The following is a 25,977-nucleotide window of genomic DNA, read 5'->3' as shown; positions in this document are numbered from 1 at the left end:
GACTTTCATACAACAAAATATTTTTTCTTATTTGTTAAATTTTCTAAGAAATAATAAACTTAAATATTCTTTCATACATTTTGAACTTTAACGTTTTTTTCCTGTCATTTAGCACTTTGATTTTTTTTCACTATTTTAGCGTTTTTCAATTATTTTCAGTCTTTAACTATTTTCTTAGCTTTTTAGTCTTTAACTAATTTCAAGCATTTCAGACTTAGATTATTTTTTCGTGATTTCGATTTTTTTAGTATATTTTAGAGTTTGATCATTTTCTCGCTTGTTTTTACTTTATCGTTTTTTTCCGATATTTTTAAACTTAGAAATTTTTCACAAGTAGTGACTGGAATCGAACCTTCAAATTTTTCGAAACATTATCATGTCTACAATTTTTGCAATCATGTCAAACTTGCAATCAATTTACTCTTAGTAGTAATTAACACTTATCATTAACAAATTTTTACGGATTTTAAAAAATCAACTTAATTAATTTTTTCCAGTAAGCAAATTTCGCACTCAAGTTACATTTCATCACTGCATATACGTTTCAAGAGTTTCATTGAATTTATCACATTCCATTTAATTAACTCTAATAATTACTTTTTCATTAATACTTAACTTAATCATTTTATCATACATTTATTCCAGTTACAAAATTATGCTTAAAAGTTATTTATTTTTCTTAGCACAAGAGATTTTAACATGTTCCTACTAAAATGCTTTTCACTCCAGTTTGAGTTTACTAAAATAGCAACTCATTTACGATTTAGATTCATTTAATCGTCTTTGATTCTTTTTCATTATTATTATTTTACATTATCACATACGTTATTATTTTTATACATTTATCCATTTAATTTTCCAAAATCTACAATCAATTTACTCTTCGTATTAATTACTGCATAACATTAACAAATTTTCATAGAATTTAAAAATCATCTTATGTAATTTTTTCAGTAGATAAATTTCCCACTCAAGTTACATTTCATCACTACATATGCTTTTCAAGAGTTTCATTTAATTTATCGCATTTCATTTAATTAACTCTAATAATTATTTTTTATCATCGTTATTTAAGTTAATCATATTTTCCTTTATTTATTTTTCATGCAAACACTCTTGATGGAATAAAACAAAATTTTCAACTTTCATGAATTAAATCCCCTCTGACTATTTTATTTTACTTTACCATACTTTACTATTTTACTTACTGCGTTTTACTATTTATCATTCATTACAGCTTTTCCAAAATATTACTTTACAACCAACTAATTTCATTAACAGAATTTTCATTACAATTTATAAATTTCACTTTTATTTAATTATTTTTACCTACGCTAAAATAAAACACATCACATAAAAAAGTTAAACATCAATGAAGAACCCGAGAAATGTTAAAATTATAAGTCAAGTATCAAAACTTCATGTCAACAAATTTTAAAAATAGACTTACCGAAAAATAACTTCTACTGAAATTAATTTCAAAACTTGGCATCAATTTACTCTTAGCATTAATAAACACTTATCATTAAGAAATTTTCATGGATTTTAAAAATCAACTTATTTAATTTTTTCCAGTAAGCAAATTTCGCACTCAAGTAACATTTCATCACTTTATATGCTTTTCAAGAGTTTCATTTAATTTATCACATTTTATTTAATCAACTCTATTAATTATTTTTGATTAGTATTTAACTTAGTCATTTTATTGCATAGTGTTTTACTTTATTATTATTATTTTTTTTTTCATGCAAGCACTCTTGTTAGAATAAAACAAAATTTTCAACCTTCATGAATTAGAATCACTTTGGCTATTTCATTTTCCCAATAATATTTTACTTTAACAACTAATTTCTTTAACAAAATCGATATCATTTATTTTAGTATTTATCCTTTTCGAACGATACATTCAAATGGACAGCTATACGTCAAATTAAGAAACTTAATCTAAATTTTGACAAATTAAGTTATAGCTAAATACTGACTAAAATTAAGTACAAAAGACTAACCTTTTTGAGGTGAAATCCCTCAAGTACCAGCTATCGCGAAGTTATTTAAAAACAGTGAATGAAATTGTAATAAGTGGATTGTTAATTATAACTCAATCTCACAAAATTACAATTACACGCATGTTTTATTTGAAATCACTGCATACGGCTGGCTGCCCATCGTCGATTTGCAGTATGCATGCCGTGATATCGCAAATCAACTCGGCTGTTGAAAAAACTACCGTAATGCTACAGCACTTCGGATCGTCCACACACACATCGAGACGAATTGAGAAAATGACTTTATCAATATTGCTATCTACCCCTTTACCGATAACAGATAACAAACCCCACGTGCTAGTATTATTCACCACCTGGCCTACGTCTTTCAAGTGATGTCACTGTTTCTGACCAAATAAAATTAGTTCACGTTTCTCAAATATCAAGCACATAGATCGGCAATAGCCTGATGTCTGGTTTTCCAAACAAAATTTTAGATTTTAATTCGTAGTTTCGAATTAATTTCTTTTTCATTTCAAACTTATAAAAAAAAAAAATTTCCAGCTTGTAAGAATATTTCTTTCAAAAACAGATTTTTGATTCAAAACAGTATTTTTTCAAACTTGTAATATTTTTCTACTTAGAAAATGAAATCAAAAATTTTTGTTTTCTTTAATCATATAAAATGTTTTTTAAGAAATAATTTCTCAAACTTGTAATATTTTTCCACTAATTAAAAAAAAATCAATTTTTTTTTTCAATCATATAAAAAATAAATTTTTATTCTTACAACAATAAATTTTTCCGCAAAAATATTTTTTTTCAAATCAAAATAATAATAATAATAATATTTTTGTAACATATTGTTTTTTTTTTTCCTTTCAATCTTTTTTTTTTTTTTTCAAAAATTTTCAAACTTACAAAATAAAATTTTTTCAACTGAATCTTCAAACGAAATGATTTAATTAAATTTAAAACTCAATATCACTTTACTCTTAGTATTAATAACCAATAGCACTTAACCATTTACTCTTTGCACTCTAAGTATTAATTAACACACACGCATTACAAATAATAATAATAATGTTTAAGATACTTACAAATCATCCACTCAAGCTTTCAAATATCCATCTAGCATGTTATTGTTCATTCGTGTGAGGGAACTTGTAATAAAACTTTACTTATCAACCGAAATTATAAGCGAAAATATCGCATTTTTTTTTAGCACTTAATATAATCCTACAATTAACAAATTGGTTTTAACTTTGAATTTAAGAAAAATAAAAACTATTACACACTTAGTAACATATCTATCGATGTATATTATTTCATGACAAATCACAAATAGGTGAGGATCTTTTATCGATCATGTGACCAACTAAGTTAAGAAAGAGCGTTCTTATCTCATATGAGAATTTATAAGTCTTTAATATTTCTCTTTAATGTAAGTGTATTGATACGTACGAGTTTGTGTATGTGAATATAACTGTGTATTGTTTTCAAACCATTGTCATGTTTAAGCTTTACGGTTCTAATTTTGACTTTCCACTTAGCATTATTTGAAGTCCTTCGCATGCATTAAACTATAGAAATATTACAAAAATTATATTTTCATTCAGTCTTAATTACAAAACCATACAATAAGATGAAGACAACACCGATAGTATAAAGATTACTTACAATAAAGTGCATATAAAAAATATATGTAAGAGTGATTTCAAAGTATAATCCATCAACCATATTCAACAACTCAATCAAAACACAAGTCTCTTTTAAAATGATAAACACAATTTATTCACACACACAGTAAAAGACAATTAAAAAAACTTTCATCCTTAAGTAAAACTCTTCAAAACTTTCAAGCGTATTTTTAACATCGATTGCATCAAATAAATCAGACACATGACATTTTTAACATGGACTATCAACATTCAAAGTAACGAAGTCACGAGTCAAGTTTTCCCAATTAACATTAAAAAGAACCCGTTCGAAAAAAGTGTCGAACTTTCGACCCCTTGTTAATGATTCACATTCATGCACTCTCATGTAAAAAATGAATCCATTTTTACAATCCACACATTGTTTTTTAGAAAGGTAGTTTATGTTGCATATGAGCTCATCAAATAGTCACTTACGTAGAGAATCAGCCAGTTTACGAACTTCTTGCGATGTATATGTGCTGATTTTATCACATCGACAATCACAGGGATATTTTTTCTCAATTTCCGAAAGGATGTACTCTTTTAGAGTATAAGTCATAAGTTTGTCTTTGACACTACGTGAGATACAAGGGGACGCGTAGCACAATTTGTCAATCTAGCTTTCCAAAAGTAGAACTCTATCAGGCATCAACTGGAACACTTCTCGTTTCAGTTTGAACAATCTTTGCACACTAACACAGATGTTACCATTCGCACTCGACTCTCCTTTTTTATAACAAAAGCGAAATCACGGTCTTCGATTAATTTTTGATTTATATTTTTACGTAGGCTTGAAATAAGTGATCTCCACACATCTGGTTCTAAGGAAATACCATCCATAGTTGGTCGAAAAATACCATCTTTCCCACACGTATATCTTCTAATATGCACGCGTGTACGTTTCCGAAAAGTATTCACCTAAAGTGAAAATACAATCACCCAAGTGTATCATATCATCAGGCTGTGGAGAAGCCTCAATGTTCATTTTCATGTTCGTTGCATCCCATCTGTTCATCTTCGGGCTTCAAAGTTTCAGAATGATTTTCACCAGCGTTAGTCATTTTTAACTCTCATAGGATTAGGAGTCACAATACTAAAACAACTTCCTGTGAACTTAAAAAATAAATCAAACTAGGTTTTAACACTAGCTGGTGAAGAAAAATCCTAAGTACATAGAATAAAATTTCACGATCTCTTTCAAAGCTCAGAATCACCCTGAAAATGATTCTCCAAACATCCACTATAAACCAATGAATATCCACTTTAACCAATGAGAAGTGTACATAAATCTCTTGCTACTGACGTCATAGAATATCACATGAACTTTTGAGCAGAATTGTGTTGTTTTACACAGTATTCAGATTTTTAGAAAATGCCAACACTTTGACTTCCAAATTCATCCTGACCTACTACGAGTAATTTTAAGATGGTAGCAGGTTTTCACATCACACCGAATGCCGATGACGGTTTCGCATCTCACGCATGACATGATCAATCACGTGTAATTGATCATGTCAATTTGCATGAGATGCGAAACCGTCATCGACATTCGGTGTGATGTGAAAACCTGCTACCATCTTAAAATTACTCGTAGTAGGTCAGGATGAATTTGGAAGTCAAAGTGTTGGCATTTTCTAAAAATCTGAATACTGTGTAAAACAACACAATTCTGCTCAAAAGTTCATGTGATATTCTATGACGTCAGTAGCAAGAGATTTATGTACACTTCTCATTGGTTAAAGTGGATATTCATTGGTTTATAGTGGATGTTTGGAGAATCATTTTCAGGGTGATTCTGAGCTTTGAAAGAGATCGTGAAATTTTATTCTATGTACTTAGGATTTTTCTTCACCAGCTAGTGTTAAAACCTAGTTTGATTTATTTTTTAAGTTCACAGGAAGTTGTTTTAGTATTGTGACTCCTAATCCTATGAGAGTTAAGAATGACTAACGCTGGTGAAAATCATTCTGAAACTTTGAAGCCCGAAGATGAACAGATGGGATGCAACGAACATGAAAATGAACATTGAGGCTTCTCCACAGCCTGATGATATGATACACTTGGGTGATTGTATTTTCACTTTAGGTGAATACTTTTCGGAAACGTACACGCGTGCATATTAGAAGATATACGTGTGGGAAAGATGGTATTTTTCGACCAACTATGGATGGTATTTCCTTAGAACCAGATGTGTGGAGATCACTTATTTCAAGCCTACGTAAAAATATAAATCAAAAATTAATCGAAGACCGTGATTTCGCTTTTGTTATAAAAAAGGAGAGTCGAGTGCGAATGGTAACATCTGTGTTAGTGTGCAAAGATTGTTCAAACTGAAACGAGAAGTGTTCCAGTTGATGCCTGATAGAGTTCTACTTTTGGAAAGCTAGATTGACAAATTGTGCTACGCGTCCCCTTGTATCTCACGTAGTGTCAAAGACAAACTTATGACTTATACTCTAAAAGAGTACATCCTTTCGGAAATTGAGAAAAAATATCCCTGTGATTGTCGATGTGATAAAATCAGCACATATACATCGCAAGAAGTTCGTAAACTGGCTGATTCTCTACGTAAGTGACTATTTGATGAGCTCATATGCAACATAAACTACCTTTCTAAAAAACAATGTGTGGATTGTAAAAATGGATTCATTTTTTACATGAGAGTGCATGAATGTGAATCATTAACAAGGGGTCGAAAGTTCGACACTTTTTTCGAACGGGTTCTTTTTAATGTTAATTGGGAAAACTTGACTCGTGACTTCGTTACTTTGAATGTTGATAGTCCATGTTAAAAATGTCATGTGTCTGATTTATTTGATGCAATCGATGTTAAAAATACGCTTGAAAGTTTTGAAGAGTTTTACTTAAGGATGAAAGTCTTTTTAATTGTCTTTTACTGTGTGTGTGAATAAATTGTGTTTATCATTTTAAAAGAGACTTGTGTTTTGATTGAGTTGTTGAATATGGTTGATGGATTATACTTTGAAATCACTCTTACATATATTTTTTATATGCACTTTATTGTAAGTAATCTTTATACTATCGGTGTTGTCTTCATCTTATTGTATGGTTTTGTAATTAAGACTGAATGAAAATATAATTTTTGTAATATTTCTATAGTTTAATGCATGCGAAGGACTTCAAATAATGCTAAGTGGAAAGTCAAAATTAGAACCGTAAAGCTTAAACATGACAATGGTTTGAAAACAATACACAGTTATATTCACATACACAAACTCGTACGTATCAATACACTTACATTAAAGAGAAATATTAAAGACTTATAAATTCTCATATGAGATAAGAACGCTCTTTCTTAACTTAGTTGGTCACATGATCGATAAAAGATCCTCACCTATTTGTGATTTGTCATGAAATAATATACATCGATAGATATGTTACTAAGTGTGTAATAGTTTTTATTTTTCTTAAATTCAAAGTTAAAACCAATTTGTTAATTGTAGGATTATATTAAGTGCTAAAAAAAAATGCGATATTTTCGCTTATAATTTCGGTTGATAAGTAAAGTTTTATTACAAGTTCCCTCACACGAATGAACAATAACATGCTAGATGGATATTTGAAAGCTTGAGTGGATGATTTGTAAGTATCTTAAACATTATTATTATTATTTGTAATGCGTGTGTGTTAATTAATACTTAGAGTGCAAAGAGTAAATGGTTAAGTGCTATTGGTTATTAATACTAAGAGTAAAGTGATATTGAGTTTTAAATTTAATTAAATCATTTCGTTTGAAGATTCAGTTGAAAAAATTTTATTTTGTAAGTTTGAAAATTTTTGAAAAAAAAAAAAAAGATTGAAAGGAAAAAAAAAACAATATGTTACAAAAATATTATTATTATTATTATTTTGATTTGAAAAAAAAATATTTTTGCGGAAAAATTTATTGTTGTAAGAATAAAAATTTATTTTTTATATGATTGAAAAAAAAAAAATTGATTTTTTTTTTAATTAGTGGAAAAATATTACAAGTTTGAGAAATTATTTCTTAAAAAACATTTTATATGATTAAAGAAAACAAAAATTTTTGATTTCATTTTCTAAGTAGAAAAATATTACAAGTTTGAAAAAATACTGTTTTGAATCAAAAATCTGTTTTTGAAAGAAATATTCTTACAAGCTGGAAATTTTTTTTATAAGTTTGAAATGAAAAAGAAATTAATTCGAAACTACGAATTAAAATCTAAAATTTTGTTTGGAAAACCTGACATCAGGCTATTGTCGATCTATGTGCTTGATATTTGAGAAACGTGAACTAATTTTAATTGGTCAGAAACAGTGACATCACTTGAAAGACGTAGGCCAGGTGGTGAATAATACTAGCACGTGGGGTTTGTTATCTGTTATCGGTAAAGGGGTAGATAGCAATATTGATAAAGTCATTTTCTCAATTCGCCTCGGTGTGTGTGTGGACGATCCGAAGTGCTGTAGCATTACGGTAGTTTTTTTCAACAGCCGAGTTGATTTGCGATATCACGGCATGCGTTCTGCAAATCGACGATGGGCAGCCAGCCGTATGCAGTGATTTCAAATAAAACATGCGTGTAATTGTAATTTTGTGAGATTGAGTTATAATTAACAATCCACTTATTACAATTTCATTCACTGTTTTTAAATAACTTCGCGATAGCTGGTACTTGAGGGATTTCACCCCAAAAAGGTTAGTCTTTTGTACTTAATTTTAGTCAGTATTTAGCTATAACTTAATTTGTCAAAATTTAGATTAAGTTTCTTAATTTAACGTATAGCTGTCCATTTGAATGTATCGTTCGAAAAGGATAAAGACTAAAATAAATGATATCGATTTTGTTAAAGAAATTAGTTGTTAAAGTAAAATATTATTGGGAAAATGAAATAGCCAAAGTGATTCTAATTTATGAAGGTTGAAAATTTTGTTTTATTCTAACAAGAGTGCTTGTATGAAAAAAAAATAATAATAATAAAGTAAAACACTATGCAATAAAATGACTAAGTTAAATACTAATCAAAAATAATTAATAGAGTTGATTAAATAAAATGTGATAAATTAAATGAAACTCTTGAAAAGCATATAAAGTGATGAAATGTAACTTGAGTGCGAAATTTGCTTACTGGAAAAAATTAAATAAGTTGATTTTTAAAATCCATGAAAATTTCTTAATGATAAGTGTTTATTAATGCTAAGAGTAAATTGATTCCAAGTTTTGAAATGAATTTCAGTAGAAGTTATTTTTCGGTAAGTCTATTTTTAAAATTTGCTGACATGAAGTTTTGATACTTGACTTATAATTTTAACGTTTCTCGGGTTCTTCATTGATGTTTAACTTTTTTATGTGATGTGTTTTATTTTAGCGTAGGTAAAAATAATTAAATAAAAGTGAAATTTATAAATTGTAATGAAAATTCTGTTAATGAAATTAGTTGGTTGTAAAGTAATATTTTGGAAAAGCTGTAATGAATGATAAATAGTAAAACGCAGTAAGTAAAATAGTAAAGTATGGTAAAGTAAAATAAAATAGTCAGAGGGGATTTAATTCATGAAAGTTGAAAATTTTGTTTTATTCCATCAAGAGTGTTTGCATGAAAAATAAATAAAGGAAAATATGATTAACTTAAATATCGATGATACAAAATAATTATTAGAGTTAATTAAATGAAATGCGATAAATTAAATGAAACTCATGAAAAGCATATGTAGTGATAAAATATAACTTGAGTGGGAAATTTGGTTACAGTAAAAAATTATTTAAGAAGATAATTTTTAAAATTCATGAAAATATTTGATAGTGATAAGTGTTAATTAATACGAAGAGTAAATTGATTGTAGATTTTGGAAAATTAAATGGATAAATGTATAAAAATAATAACGTATGTGATAATGTAAAATAATAATAATGAAAAAGAATCAAAGACGATTAAATGAATCTAAATCGTAAATGAGTTGCTATTTTAGTAAACTCAAACTAGAGTGAAAAGCATTTTAGTAGGAACATGTTAAAATCTCTTGTGCTAAGAAAAATAAATAACTTTTAAGCATAATTTTGTAACTGGAATAAATGTATGATAAAATGATTAAGTTAAGTATTAATGAAAAAGTAATTATTAGAGTTAATTAAATGGAATGTGATAAATTCAATGAAACTCTTGAAACGTATATGCAGTGATGAAATGTAACTTGAGTGCGAAATTTGCTTACTGGAAAAAATTAATTAAGTTGATTTTTTTAAATCCGTAAAAATTTGTTAATGATAAGTGTTAATTACTACTAAGAGTAAATTGATTGCAAGTTTGACATGATTGCAAAAATTGTAGACATGATAATGTTTCGAAAAATTTGAAGGTTCGATTCCAGTCACTACTTGTGAAAAATTTCTAAGTTTAAAAATATCGGAAAAAAAAAACGATAAAGTAAAAACAAGCGAGAAAATGATCAAACTCTAAAATATACTAAAAAAATCGAAATCACGAAAAAATAATCTAAGTCTGAAATGCTTGAAATTAGTTAAAGACTAAAAAGCTAAGAAAATAGTTAAAGACTGAAAATAATTGAAAAACGCTAAAATAGTGAAAAAAATCAAAGTGCTAAATGACAGGAAAAAACGTTAAAGTTCAAAATGTATGAAAGAATATTTAAGTTAATTATTTCTTAGAAAATTTAACAAATAAGAAAAAATATTTTGTTGTATGAAAGTCAAAAAAAAAAAAAAAAAATTAGTTAAGAAAATTATTTCTTCGAAATTTTTACAAGTTAGAAAAATTATTTGTAAATTTGACAAAGAAAAAAGAAATTAGTTAAGAAAATTTAACAAGTTAGAAAAAATAAAAAGGATAAAGTTTGAAATGCATGAAAAAGAAAATCAAAGTTTAAAATATATTTCAAGTCCACAAAGCATTGAAATAAATCTAAAATCTCGAATGGGTTGTATTTAAATAAATCTTTACTTAAGTGAAAACTTTGTTATTATGAAAAATAATAATAATAATGACGATAGTTTCAATTATGAGCTGAAATTCAGTTAATGATATGCCATGATTAGTACTAAAGAGTAAATTAACTGATAGTTTTAAAATTAATTTAATTGTAATATTCGTTGTCATGGTACAGATTCACATTAAGACTGAAAGAGTAATGAAAAATATAGCATAGTGGTTAGCATACGTTTTTGCTAACTCAAAGTTTGGGTGTTCGATTCCCAACTTCAACACTCTGTAAAAATAAAAATAATTAAATTCGTAGAAATAAAAAAAAATAAAAATAAACCTCTCAATAGATGGCGCCATGAACGTTAAACACCGCATAAGTTAAAGCATAGCAACAGGTGTTGCCAACCGAAAACTAAAAACTCTGGTTGTCATGACAACAAGTTCAAAATATTCTAAGTCCGAAAACGCGGGAAAATATCTAAAAACGCGCGAAAAACCCCCGTAACCTTCTTCAAGATTCATGCGCAACCCCAAGGTCAACCCCAAGGTCGGAGGAAGTGGAGGGGGGTCGGCAGGGGGTGGAGGGGCAATGCATTGCCCAATTGCCCCTCCTGGCGTTGAACTGTCAATTTTTACCTACTTAGCTTCACCGGTCGATCGCAATTTAAGCTGGTTGATTGAACCACGAGTTATAGCGTTTGGTGATTGTTCACTGAAATCGATTAATAGCGGCAAGTGTTCATTAAGTAAAATATTATATTCAACAAATTTGACGAAACCCGAATTTTTTCTGTGGTAACCCATGCCGCGCAGCAATGAAAAATAATTTAACCCAGGAAAAAGCGAAAAATAAAGTTTTTTTTTTAAATTTCATAATTTAAAAAAAAAAAAAGCTATGGCGTATTTTTGAATACTTTTTCTTTCTGAGGAGGGAGAAATGCTTTGACTACTACATACTAAATTTTCAGAAAGAAATATCTCATACTTTTTGCGGGATAGGTTTAGAAAAAAGTTAAACCCGGAAAAAAACGCAAAATAAAGGTTTTTTTTCAAAAATTCGTAAAAATTGAAAAATCTGTCAATTTTTAAATTTTTTTCGGTCATCATATTTGAAATAAAATTTCTCACACTATAGTATAAAACATATTTTCCTGGCGCGATTGGTTGGGGGTCTGTGACGAAATAAACACAAAAAAGGGGTAAAAGTCACATAAAACATTTAATTAAAATCAAACTAATTAGAAATTTAGAATTTGTGCTTCGAGGTGCAGACCCCCGGGGTACGTTCGAGTTTTGTGCCAAGTTTCAGAGCTGTAGGTGCTATAGGGGCTTCTGGCCATCGGGTACAAAGAAAGAAACAAACAACGTAAGAAAGAAACACCGTCTGCTTTATATATTTTACTAGTGGTACCTGCACGGCATTGCCCGTGATAGAAAAATTAAAAGGTCTTTTGGTTCGCCTGTATATTTACAAATAATGTATGGTGAATTTTCTCGCCAATTGGCTAGGGCTCGACCGATGGCATTTTTTGGCCAATGCCGATTGTTGGCCGATTGTTCAAAGATGGCCGATGGCCGATCGCCGATTGTTTTCCTCCAAATGGCCGATTGCCGATGGCCGATGCCGTTGGCCGATGGCAAAAAAAAAAAAAAAAAAAACAAAAAAATCAAACAGAAATAAATTGATAAGATTATCAGCGATTTAAAGGATCGTTGATTCCTTTCACTTTACTTCCTTTCTACGAATAAGAAATCGTATAATCACAAAAAAAAAAAAAAAAAAATCAGATTTCGACCTAAATTTCTATTTTACGATCACACAATTAATTTCACAAGTTTTTACGGCACATTTGTACATGCATATGTACTTAAGAACATATAGATGACCGAAATATCCATTTTAAACGACTCCTCAGTTAATTATCGCAAATTCTCTTGTGATGTCTTCATGCGCGTAAACTTGCGTCACTCAAAAACGTTATGAAATAGTAAGTTGAAAACTCATACGTACGTAGTTTGATCTAAAAGTTCGAAGACAAGTTGTACAAAACCTTACCCTGAATAGTTCACATTACCGAAGCACAGCTATCAACAAAATAGTCACCTTGGACGACTATGCACTTCTGCCAACGTTCGTATAGCTTTTAGAAGCACTCCTGGAAGACATTTTTTGCAACCTTCTGTAATGCCTCTTGCGCTGCTGCTTTAATTTCATCGTGGGGAAGAAGGCGACTTTCATGTTGATTATTCGATTGGTCAATACTCTGATATGACAAACAAATAACATAACGTTTCCTTGGGCTTAGCTCCGTATGACTTTTACCTGTTCCCAGCAAAAAAACATTTGCATGGACGCCGCTTTCTTCCGTCTGGAGAAGTTAAAGCTGCATCATAGTAGGTAGCGAAAAATTGACTTCTAAGAGTGATTCCAAAAGTTATATGAACACTGGCAGAAGTACATAGTCCCTCAATTTGACCTTTTAAAGGTGGATATGCTTCGGTAATGTGAACTATTCTGGGTAAGGTTCTATACAGCTTGTCCCCGAACTTTTGGATCGTACTACGTACAATCTGTATAGAGTGTAGTTATCCTTCTCCTTTTTTGACTGCTGTATGATGAAAGAGAAAGAACAACAGTTAAAAAAAAAAAAAGAAAAGAAAGAAAGGGAAAAAAGGAAGAAAAACAAAGAGACTGTTTAACAACCAATTGATTTTTTTAAAATTGAACATGTAACTAAGATTTTAGTAATATTGTAATAATGTATGGATTTAGGTACACTAAAAATAGTTAAAAAACATTAAATTATGTTGCTCAATCATTCAAAAAAAAAAAAAAAGGAAAAAAGAAAAAACTATGAAACCGTCAACAAATTACACAGTTAAAGTTTAAAGATTACACGTAGACATTTCCTAGTCATCAAATTAAACAAAAAAGGTAACAGACAAATTACAATATTAAATCATAATAGGAATATTTTTGTACTTATTTAAAATTCATGAATAGAAAAGTTTGTATTTTTTATAAAAGCTATAACAGTGACATACATTTTGCTGAAAAAGGAAATAACCATGAAAAGAGCGAGGTTCTTAAAACGCAGCTACAATAAAGAAACTCAATATTTAAACCAAGTTAATAACTGAATAAATATACTACTTGATCTGATGTTTGCACACATAATATTGAACAATTTGATTGTTTAATCTTTTATGAAGCTTTACAAACAAGTTCAAATTAAATTTTTAAATTTAACAATAATTTTCCGAAATGTGTGTAAAAATTTGCGTAATAGAAAATCCTTGGAACTTTTCTATAAAAAACAAAAATAACTTATTCATTGATTTTATATAAATACCAAAAAATAGTTACTTACAACAGAAAAAAAAATCGATCGCTATTAATGATGCAAAAAAGATGACGCATTACGAAAAACAGGTGAAACAAGTATGAAAAATACCCAAAATGGCATTTCTTGACCAAAATAAATAATCGCTATAAATATTTAAGAAATGCTTGAAACGACGAGGGAGGGTTGGGGGGGGGGGGCACCCTCTGATTTTGGAGTAACTCACACTTCGGCCCCAACTTCGGCCTCATTTGTTTAGTACAGAACCGCAACCACCAACGCCTCTGAAGAGTTTCTGAATCTACTTCAGCACTTCAGAAGAAAAATTCAAAAGTCTCTTTGATTTTCGAATTATGTCACCATTCAAAACGTCTTTAATCAATTTCTTACATTAATGCTCTAAATTCGTTCTAAACAATAGATAAAGTTTGAAAAAAAAAATAATTTTATGAATGGTGTTAATTTCAAGAACTCAGAAGTACAACTAGAGTTTAATTTCAGAAATTGAGGGATTGGAAGGAGGGGCACGCAAATGTTAACGGAAATTTAAAAAATAGTCGTAAAAAATTGAGTTCTAAATAAACATTTAGCAGAAAAAACCTTTTAAAACTTGCACCCGAGTTTGTTTTGACGTGCAGTGGCGGATTTAAAATATAGCAAATGTTGCAATTGCGCGAGAGGCCCCATAACCATAGGGGCACCGTAGGAGTTACAAAAATGCTTATGATAAATGTTGTACAACTTCCGTGATAGAGAAATAGGGCCCCAAAACGCATTTCGACGTGCCCCAAACTTGTAACTCCGCTGAAGCGATACAGAAAAGACTGCATTACTGTGATTCATATTACAGATATTGAAAAATTAAAAATTACCGTCGGTTCAACGGGAATCTACTAAAATGACACAAAAACAGGTTTCGCCATCTCATATTTGTTTCCATGGTCTCCAATTTGGCAATATATCATCAAATGATCGTCAGTCTGAGACGCTATATTAGTTTTGCATTGAAATAAATAATTAATAGCTACAAAAATGAGTAAACCGGCTTTTCAGAAGACCTGATCGAAAACAAAAAGGGAAGTGCACAACTGGAACGTACGCACACCCCACATGCGAAAACTTAACCTTCTACAGCTTACCATTTTGAGGAGAGATATATACGTACATCCAGCTGCGAGAAACAACGCAATAATTAACTTGCTTGGTATCTGAATGCAGTATTAAAAACTCTTTCAGGGGTGACGAAAATAGAAATTCATACTAAAATTTAAGTAAGCAATTTTATATTAAAACAATAACTCCCTTAACTTTGTATTAAAAAGTAAAACAGCAAAGGTCCTTTTTTTTTTTTCAAAAACATCGGCCAATTCCATCGGCTTTTCGATATATTTAAAGGCCGATGGGCCGATGTTTCCTGCAAGTTAGCATCGGCCGGCGATGCCGATGCCGATGGCTAAATTGTTGAACCATCGGCGCCGATGCATCGGTCGAGCCCTACAATTGGCTTGTACCCATGTTACGGTTCCACGTTATGATAATTTCGTATCTCGCCAATTGGCTTGTGCCCATGTTACGGTTCCACGTTATGATAATTTCGTAATTTACTCGTCCATCTTATGATATTTTTGTTATTAAAATTGGAATAGAAAAAGAACCACATCGAATTTCCGAAAAATCGCTTCGAGGTGCACACCCCCATGCTACAAACTAACTTTGTGCCAAATTTCATGAAAATCTTCCGAACGTTCTAGGCGCTATGCGCGTCACAGAGATCCAGACATCCTCCGGACAGAGAGACTTTCAGCTTTATTATTAGTAAAGATTATATAGATACATCTTCTTTTGTGGATCTTCGTGTGTGATCGCTGTCTTCAGATATCAAACTTTGCTTTCCTTTCGGAGTTTCTTCCAGACGACACCCTCAGGATATTCGTGCTGTGCGATGCTGTCTTCTTTCATTTTGGAACTGTATCCAGGTTCTTGGGGCAACATGTAGCGCCCTCTGTGCATGACGACAGGGTTCTCGAAATGCTCGTGCAGATGTTCGACATATTCTATCATTCTGAAAGAAATTACAACCGCATACTTGAACATTCAATCAAGGAATCAACAAAACACATATGAAATTATCCATTTTATCCCATTTGTTTTGAGAATCTGTTTTATCAATAATCAGACTTATACAAATACAAATGTGACGACCAGCAACAGGCTCTGGGCCCAGCTAGGCTGGTCCTAGTCAATTAATTAGTCCCCAATGAAGATCAATGGCCCTCTTAAAGCTATCCACACCCTTGCTCATTACCGCCTCTTCCGGTAAGCTATTCCAAGTGCCCACGACCCTGCTAAAGTAGTAGTTTTTCCTGATTTCCAAGTTAGCCTGAGATTTAAATAGCTTAAAACAATGACCCCTTGTCCTGCTTTCCCCGCAAAAATTTAATCCATTCACATCTTTCATTTTGATAAATTTAAATAACTGAATCATGTCGCCTCTGACTCTCCTTTGCTCCAGGCTATACATGTTAAGCCTATTAAGTCTGGTATCATAATCTAAATCTGAGAGTCCCTTTACTAATTTAGTTACCCTTCTGTGAACCCTTTCCAATACAAAAATATCTTTCTTCAGATAAGGCGACCAAAACTGAACAGCATACTCCAAATGAGGTCTTACTAAACTCCTATATAAAGGCAGAAGAACTTTCTTAGATTTGTTAGAAATAGATCTATTGATGAACCCAAGCATTTTGTAAGGAAGATACGGAAGTTAACCTATTAGCTCAAAAAATAGAAGAGATAATAAAACCAAGTGCTAATAATAATTATTAAATGTTATTGCTTATCAAAAAAAAATACAAACTAAAATAATCAATGCTGCGTGTTTGTTACATTCTCTTAAAACATAAATTTTGTCCAGCAGCAGTGGAAAATTGTCGCCTTATGTTCTGATCTTTCGAATCTGCTGATACCTTTTCTGTTAGTGCTTGGATTAAAATTTTGATCTTTTCGGTGTTGGAATCTTATATACAGTGATAGGGAGTCGATAACTTTTGATTTTACAAGACATTACTTGCTGATTAGTTCATCGTAAAGGGCTTAATTGCTCTATGATGTAATTTGGACTCGACGTTAAATCCTGGTTATCACAAATTTGCCATTTCAACTGCGCTTGCGCGCGGACTTAGCTGATTTCAAAACTCTTGCTAAATTAATTAAACATTTTAAATTTGGTAATAAATATGAGATGTCAACAGATAAAAATTAGAAATCACAAAGTTTTTTCTGATTTAGTTTTTAGGCCTCGGTAAAGATTGAATTTTGAGTCTTAATTATTAATGGATTCGGTGTCTGAATCGGCTGTCCTTTTTCAGGAAAAAATTTTTAACCTCAGAAGAGCGTACTAGAATTTCAGCATCACTTCTAATACAAAACCGAACCCTCAACCTAAATAAAAATGTATAATACTAAGTTGTTTACGCCTAACGTAAAATATCCGCAAAAGACGGATTTCTGTACTAAGATTCCAATCATTTTTGAAGTACACAACGTGTTTTACATTTATGTTAAATAAATATTTCCAAACTAATAAATATTGAAGTGTCATTTTTCTCTTAAGATTATCAGTCATTCATATCCGTAGTTTCATATAATATATCACGAAGTCGCTGTGAAAATATTCTAATCGCATTCATTAATTTGGTGGGACTCTCGCTCAGCTTAAATATAAACAAGCAACACGAAATCTTAAAAGAGAAAGCCCAAAAAGCTAAGTCCGCGCGCAAGCGCAGTTGAAATGGCAAATTTGTGATAACCGGGATTTAACGTCAAGTGTAATTTGGAGTTAAAAAGCTACCGCAGACTCTGGTTTTACCGAGAATGATCACATAAGTTGCTTTCTGACAACTATTAAACTAATAAAGATGTATCTCAATCCCAGAGTCGTTATCTGGTCGATAAGTCAAACAACTTCCGACTTGCGACAATCAGTTTCAGGGGTGCCCACGGGGGGGGGGGGGGATTTTGGCGCAAGTTGCGCCATCAAAATTTGTGGAAGGGGGATTCTTAAATTTATTTATTTAAATTATTTTTTATGTATTTATTTTAATTTATTTATTTTAATTCATTTATTGATTTATTTATTTTTAAATTTATTTATTTAAATTATTTTTTATGTATTTATTTTAATTTATTTATTTTAATTCATTTATTGATTTATTTATTTTTAGTTTAAATTATTTGTTTTATTATTTTATTCTGTTTATATTTTATTTCATTTATTTAGTTAGTTTAGCGCTAAACTTTTCAATAATAATAATAATAATAATTATAAATAAATAAATAAAAAAATAAATAAATGAAATAAATTTTAAAAGTAAATAAAAAAAAAAAAAAGAGAGCTGAAAAATAAAATAAATAAAAAAGGGAAAGAGTTGAAAAAAAATGGGGGGGGGGGGGGGGGTATTTGCGCCATTGAACTTGGTGGGGGGGATGGGCACTCCTGATCAGTTTCATCATTAACCGCGATAGAAAAATAAATGATATTAAGCATTAACTACAATGGAACGGCTGTGTGCCACATCAACAATCATTTTCATCTTTAACTATGATGAAAGATCCTGATATAAATAATAGCCGATGAAGAAGTAATCAGCGTGTTTCAACAATGAAACTCGCACCACCGTATGATACTTTGATAATATGTTTTGGTAATATTTAACATGCAGGGAAATGCTTTACCGTGACAAGGCTGAACTCGATCCGGTGACTTAACTGTTTTACTGGTAAGACTGTCATTTTAGGACAATAAAGAAACGTAAAAATTGGTCAACAATGACCGCTTTCTCCTCGCAACTCCAATAACTTATAGGGGGTGCTGCAGCATTTGTCTAATGGCGGATGAAAAAGGTAAAACAAACGCACGCCGCAACTTATTACTTGCTTTGACGCTTAGTGAATGACAGTAATTTTTCATCGTGTTTGTGGGAAGCTTTCTTTTCAGTTCTTCTGAAATTATATTACGTCACAAACTGTCTGAAGCCTGTAATTTTAGAATAAGCAAAGAAAACACGTGGAATGGAGAATGTTTTACCTTTCTCTTTAGTATTGTTAATCACCGCAAGGTAGTCTATTCGACCTCTGGAGTTGCGAACTGGAGTTAATGTTTAATCCACTGGTATTACACTGTAAAAAATATCCGTACTATTTTGAACCAATTTATGGTGCACTTCAGACGTGGCTCCAAGGGAGGGGCAGGGGGGGCAATTGCCCCCTCGTCGGAAGCGTCTTGCCCCCCCGTCGGGGAAAATTTAGTATTTCGTCGGGGAATCTGTTTGCTTTGGCGTTTATCGTAAATGATATAATTTTCTCATATATGAACTCGAAAAAAAAATTAGTAGAAAAAAGTAGAAGTATCTTATATATTTGTATATATATATATATATATATATATATAAAAGGAAGCAAAAAATCAATCCCCTTTGAGGCAAGGTTAGCCCGAGTCCGTATAACGTCGTCCAGATGGTGACAAAATATAGCTATTGCTTCGGGGGAAATGGTGTGTTTTGATCCTTGAAATTTCTGTTTGTCGATGCAGGGTGTGGATGAGCTGGTTTTGACCTCAGGGTGTCCACTTAGACTAAAAGAGTACCATCCCCGTCCCTGCAGAATGTAGTGGTGATTACCGGTCAGACCTAAGGCGTCGTCATCGGGTTACGAGACAAATACGTACCGAATGACAATAGCCAGGACGAGACGAGAGGGGGGGGGGGGGTGTCATCGGAGAAAAAACATGCTTCGGAGATTTTTGCTTTCCTATTACATTCGCTAAACAGCTCTTCATCGGCATGTCAAGTGCGCAGACGCAGACCGCACTCATTGATGCGATTTAAAGTACTTTATATTCACTCAGAAGAGAAGTTACAAGTAAGTTATTACTATAGTTATATTTACAACTTTTCTGATTATTTTTGATTATTCTGCAACAAAACATATCGATGAGTAAACGATCCTTTTACCTCATACAAGGAAATGTACTAAAGTAGATTTAATGTTTAAATTTTTTAGTGCAATGATGTCTTGTTGGCAAATGCTAAATGCAGGAAAAAAATTCTTTGGACTAATATAATAAAAGCAAATAAATGTTTAACATTTTAAATACATTTTTCTCAAAAACTGATATTGATCTTGTTTGTAGGCTGCATAATAGTTTTGTTGGGAATGGAGAATGATTTACTAAACATTCGGGCTTGGCACAACTAAACAATCATTGGATTATTAAACGTCGGGTTGATAATGCATCGGGTTTGGGTTCTTTTTGAGAAAAATGTTTGGGGGAGGGGCGAACCTTTTCGAAAAGGCAAAATTAAATACATAAATAAGTCATATGTTAAAAGCAATTGAAAACATACATTTTGCTTCGAAATTTTTTTTTTTTTTTCAGATGTTATTTTGTAGTCGAAACACATGTTTCTAACTTAAAGTAAAAGCTGCGCTTAGCCCAGAGCGCTGTAATCATTTGATCGGACCAAGTCCAATTCAAAAGTCAACATTGCTCCTTCGAGATCGATCAAACCAACTTACAGACTGATACCAGACTCAATCTTGCTTAAGTTTTCTTTTCTTTTTTGCAAGCTATATTCTTCTTTTTTTTAATATGCTTTTTTTCAAGTACTAAAATAGTGTAAAAAAGCAGTGTTGCGCAGTCGGAGTCGGACAGATTTTCGAGACAAGGGGTGATTAAAAACTAATTGTATCGAAAGCCAATGTGAGCACGAAGCAATGCGTTGTCTTTTCGTTTCCCGCGCTGTTTCTCTCTGTCGACTGCTGTCATTGGTTTTTCGAATCAAAAACAATTTTTACTGTGTATTATCTTAGAGTTTATGACTTAAAAAAAGTTTTATTTGCCTATTTCTTTCCTGATATTTTTGTAGTTCCAACTACATCTTATAAGGCTTCAAAATGCGGAATTGTATATCTATTTTTCAAAATTTCCTCCGGGGAAGAAATCCCCGGACCCCCTACAATTGGGAATATTTTGTACTCCACTTAAAGCGGAGTCATGTGTGACTTTTTTGATAACATTTCCCCTCTTAAGGTCAATCCAACACAGGACATCAGGGAAAACACATTAAAACACGATCATCAAAAATTAAAGTATTGCTGTATGTATCAGATGAAAGAGACAGACATAGTAAAAGAGAAAAAAAAATGCCTCTCTTACACCACCGAGAGAAACGTTGTTAAAACTGCAAAAGGGGCCCCATACCTAAAATAGCTTAGGGCCCCGTTAAGTCTAAATCCGGCCCTGAGTTGGAGTCGGCCATTTTCCCTCCGACTCCGTAGATCTGCAAAAATGGTCTACGTAGATAAATTTTGGGGTAAGACTTTGAATTTACATTTTCCCCCCTTAGTCTGGGAAGTGAATTAAAACTTAAAATTTGAAATTATGACCTATTTCAACTGGCATGTTCAATAAAAAGTTTGAAACTAATGGTTATGCATTTTCTAATTATGAATGCTTCAAAAACTTTGAAAAATAAACAAGTTAGGTATATAGTTAATTTAAAAAAAAGAAAAACCTTACACAAAAGAAACTAGTGCAATTAATGTTAATCACTTTGATACTTAATAAGTTTGTTTATGGCGTAATATCGTCGGCACTATGCTGAACTACCGAATGTGAAAATTGGCTCTTTTCAGGAGAGCCGAAACAATATTTTTGTCCACCAGACGCTTTAGTTATTTTCAATGTTTTGATTTTTATAAATAACATTAAGTGTAAATCTTATTGTTTGAAGTACAGTAAACTCTCGATTATCCACGAGCGGATTATCCGCGAAAGTCTCGGAAAAAGAAAAAAAAAATAGTTGAAAAATTTTGTTCTTCAAAACCGCGGATCTGAAATCAATTCGTCCCAGATTTTTTTTCCCCTTTCCCACAACAAGTGCTCCTTCTCAAAAAACGTGAAAGTCGGTATGCACGTGCCTCAAGGGAAAGCGTTCAGCTAATTTCGGTAAAACACATGTGTTTACTGAAGACCCCTAGTTTATCCCCTAAGGAGCGTACGACATTATATCCTTATCATCTGTTCCGATTGAGAAAGGTTAGGAAAACGCCTACAGGTCTTCTGGGAATTCTCTGACAGGGGTGGTCTTTTTTGTTGTGGTCACTGTTTTCACTTCTGGGCTGTTGAATGTGGTGAGGTTCCAACTGGCCCAAACTGTCAAACACATCAAGATAAGCTTGTCAATCGAAACCACGTGCCAACACCTCCTTCTTAACAAAGAGATCTGAAAGTCTGGGCCACTCCATCGCCATCTTTGCCCACTGTCTAAAATAAACTGTTTTGGCGATCCCTATATATCGATAAATGCCAATAAATGGTAGAAGAATTGATTGACAAGGAGGTAGGAATACAGGTGGGAACATGGCGTTATCTACTCCAATTGTCGCGTCAGAAGTACACTGTGAGAGAGTGGCGCCCATGTTGTGTGCTGAGAAAGGTGGAAAAGACTCGTATTACTGTGGCGAAAATTTCGCGTGTTTTACTTTTCTCGCTCAAATTGATAATGAATGTATTTATTGCCAACCTAGGAAATAAAAAAAAATCACAACACAATTATATTTTAAGCTGTAAATTTCCAAATAATAATAAACTAATTGCATAATTAATGTCTTAAGTGAATTAAAATTATTTTAGTGACAAATGAATGATCAACTGGTTATAAATACCATTTTATTTTTAATAAAACACAATGATTTCCCATAGAGAAGGTTACAAAATTATCGAAATTATCAGAACTTTGCAGCCTGTGTACAGATTATAAAATTAGAGTACAGCACAATGAAAAAAAAGCAGCTAGAAATCAACAAGGATAAATAAAGGAAAAACATAAATGAAAAACTTATTTTGATAAAGTTGCCGGAATGAGGATAAAAATAAAATACAACTGTAACAAACTTTACATAAGTTTTTTAAAAAGCAATCCCGTATTCTTTCTTTCTATATTAATTTTTTTTAGAGATGCACGGAATACTTGGTATTCGTATACTGTATATCGGCAGACAAACCGATTATTTGTTTTGGCAGAGTAGGGGAATGTTTGTTCAAATTGAGATGGTTAAGCTGACTGAGCTTTTTCAACATGAACGAATTGGAAATTTGTTTTGAAAATTACAGTACATGAAAGAACATTGTATTTTATAATAAAACTTGCATTGTAATGGTATTTTTCATTTTTGCGGCGAATTTTCGCTTTCAAGAACAAAATGGAAAATTTTCGCTTTATTTTTTCATAAGGCAAAGTGAAAAATGAAATACTTCTGAAATGAAATGTTTTCTATTCGATTATAAAAAAATTTTTGATTAAAGGAATCAGTAAATAAAAGATTGAATGAATAAATGAAAAGGTGCTAAAGGAAATAAACGAATAATTAACTGAATTAATTAATGTATGAGGACAAATAAACGAGTGATGAATAAACAGTAAATGAATGAGAAAATAAGTGTATGAATGAAAAATATGTGAATTACTAAATAAATGTATGTTAATAACGTAATTAATAAAAAATACGTAAAAGATAAAATGAATGATTCAATAATTAAACGAAATTAACTTTCATTTTCCCCACATGTACTAGTCTAACTGTACAAAATAATTAAAATACTAATAGGCTTAACATTAACTAAATGAATGTTGCACCGAATATTAGGTCTCAATTAATATTTCAAATGCTAATTACAAGAAATTTATCATTTAATAATATCAAAAATAATTTTCGACTTACAATAAAATATTACAATATGAGAATCATTTTTTGAAAATTGCTTGTGTTATCATATTCTCCGATTTTCGGAGTTATATTTTTCTTAGCTGAAATAGGCTACATTTTTATTTACTACATAGTTTAAATATTACTAGAAAGATGGTGCTAAAAGCAGAGTAAATATTTCACCATTTCACTTAGCCCCGCTTATTCACTTTTTGTCCCACATTCCCCTGCTTGCTTCAACATTCACAACCACATAGTGAACAAATTTAAAACTTCGAAAATTCCCAAAGAAACAATATTTACGCAATGAATGAAAGTATCAGTATAATACCATGTCACAATATTGATTAAAATTCTTACTTATTATTTTTTTCTCATCTAAATTAATTTAAATATTTTTAAAAAATGCAAAGACCATAAATTTAAATCTTGTTGCTTTTAAAAGTTTATTAAATCTTCTGACACATTGTATTAGTTTTACTATTATAAACAAATATGACACTATAACCAGAATAAAATCCATAATGTAAATTAGTAATAAATGTAAAACCTTAATTTATTGCGAGTTTACATTAGCAGCTAATTTTTTTTATTAAAATCACGGATGTAGTAACATACCTCCATGAATAAAATGTCCAGCTAAAGTTTTTTTTTTAAGGAAAAGCAATTGCATTTTTAATTTTGTAGCACTTTAATTTCTAATTTTTACACCTATTGAAATATTAAATATTGATTACAAAAACAACGTATTAAAAATTAGTCTTTGTAATCGAAGTTTCATTTGCACTTATAACAGAAAATGAAAGCATCTGACAATGTTTCAAATTTCATTTCACTATTTTTTTCATAGAATTTTTTATAAGTAACCGATGAGTAGCAGCAAATCACATCAATAAATTCTAATTTGTAATGATATTTTAAGCAACTGGGGTTTGTATTTGTGAGTAAGATAAATGCAGGATTATTTATGCCGCAATATGTTACCTTCACATTTTTTGTACGACTTGCTGCAGACGTACATGTACCATGTGCCCTGCCCTATAGATGAAGTATAACTTAAGGTTTATGGGGGAAATTTTTCAGAAAAAAACATTTATTGTTTTTATGAACTCTGAAACGAACTTAGGGCGTTCCCCACCAGATGGATGTCACCGGGGCTGACCACACCCTCTCAAGAAAAGTTTTTTGACTTAGCAAAAAGGATTTTTTTTCTCTCAAGTTACAACTTTCAAAAATTCAAAGCAAACGATTTGATCAACATCTATATCTTATGCACTGATAGTGAGAGCAAATTAATCCTTTTCAATTATTTTAAAACATGGGATTTCAAAGTAATCTTACTTCTAAAATCCTAACTATTGGAAAATTTGATATTCAAGTTTAATTTCTAACGCTGTATGCATCTTTAGGTACAACGCTAAATTTTCAAAAAAAGGAATTAGTATTTCAATCTATGTTTTGAGATTTAACCCCATCCCATTAGGGGGAGGGGATTGAAAATAAATAAATAAATAAATGGATAAAAAAATCTAGGAGTCGGTGTCGGCCATTTTCCGTCCGACTCCGCAGCCGTGGTTAAATGAACCTTTTGAAAGCGATTTGTCAAAAATCGCTTTTGCAAAATGCGATTAATAACAGAATTTTTTTTAAATACTAAGCACTTTTCATAGTGCACTCAAAAGGACAAAATAACTATTCTGGGTCAGAAAGGACAATTTAAGTATCCGTGTAGTTTTCATTCTAAGAAAAAGGCTTCACAAACGCAGAAAAGTACGGCTCAAGTCACGTAGAGAATGTTTTATCATTATCTAGCTTTTAATGATAAATTTGAGTGTTGAAACATGCATATTTTTCTTAATGGGAAAGTTTGGTTTGAAATGACTTGAACGCACTTTTTTCGTTAGTGAAGTCTTTTTCTTGGAATAATTGAAAACTACAGGAATACTTTGTCCTTTCTGATATAATTGTCCTTCCTGAACCAAAACAATCTTGTTCTCCTTTTGAGTGCATTGTGTGAAGTGCTTAGTATTCTTTAAAAAATTCTGTTATTTTGAAGATTTTCGTTTTGTGATAAAGATCCTAATATGTCATTTTTACTTAACCTCGTTATCGATTATTGGCATAGATGAGGATAAAAACCCCAAAAAAGCAATGACAATGAATAAATTTCATTCCTGCTCTAGAGAAGCTTTGATTAAAAATTGTCATTATGATTACTATTAACAATACTGTTGCAAGGCAACAAAATTTGTAAGA

At 31.1% G+C, this 25,977-nt stretch overlaps 1 protein-coding gene across 1 annotated transcript in view; it reads right to left on the bottom strand.

Annotated features, from left to right (window-relative positions):
- Nucleotides 1–15,771: 15,771 nt before the first annotated feature.
- Nucleotides 15,772–25,977, bottom strand: part of LOC129233914 (mitochondrial enolase superfamily member 1-like) — a 46,142-nt gene continuing 35,936 nt past the window's right edge. The window contains exon 4 of the mRNA XM_054867838.1: nucleotides 15,772–16,015. Coding sequence (XP_054723813.1) covers nucleotides 15,832–16,015 — 184 coding nt within the window. The 3' untranslated portion in view covers nucleotides 15,772–15,831. The remainder of the gene's footprint in view (nucleotides 16,016–25,977) is intronic.

This window comes from Uloborus diversus, unplaced genomic scaffold (genome assembly GCF_026930045.1).
Source record: "Uloborus diversus isolate 005 unplaced genomic scaffold, Udiv.v.3.1 scaffold_802, whole genome shotgun sequence".
Lineage (NCBI taxonomy): Eukaryota > Metazoa > Arthropoda > Arachnida > Araneae > Uloboridae > Uloborus > Uloborus diversus.
This window is presented reverse-complemented; position numbering and strand designations above follow the sequence as displayed.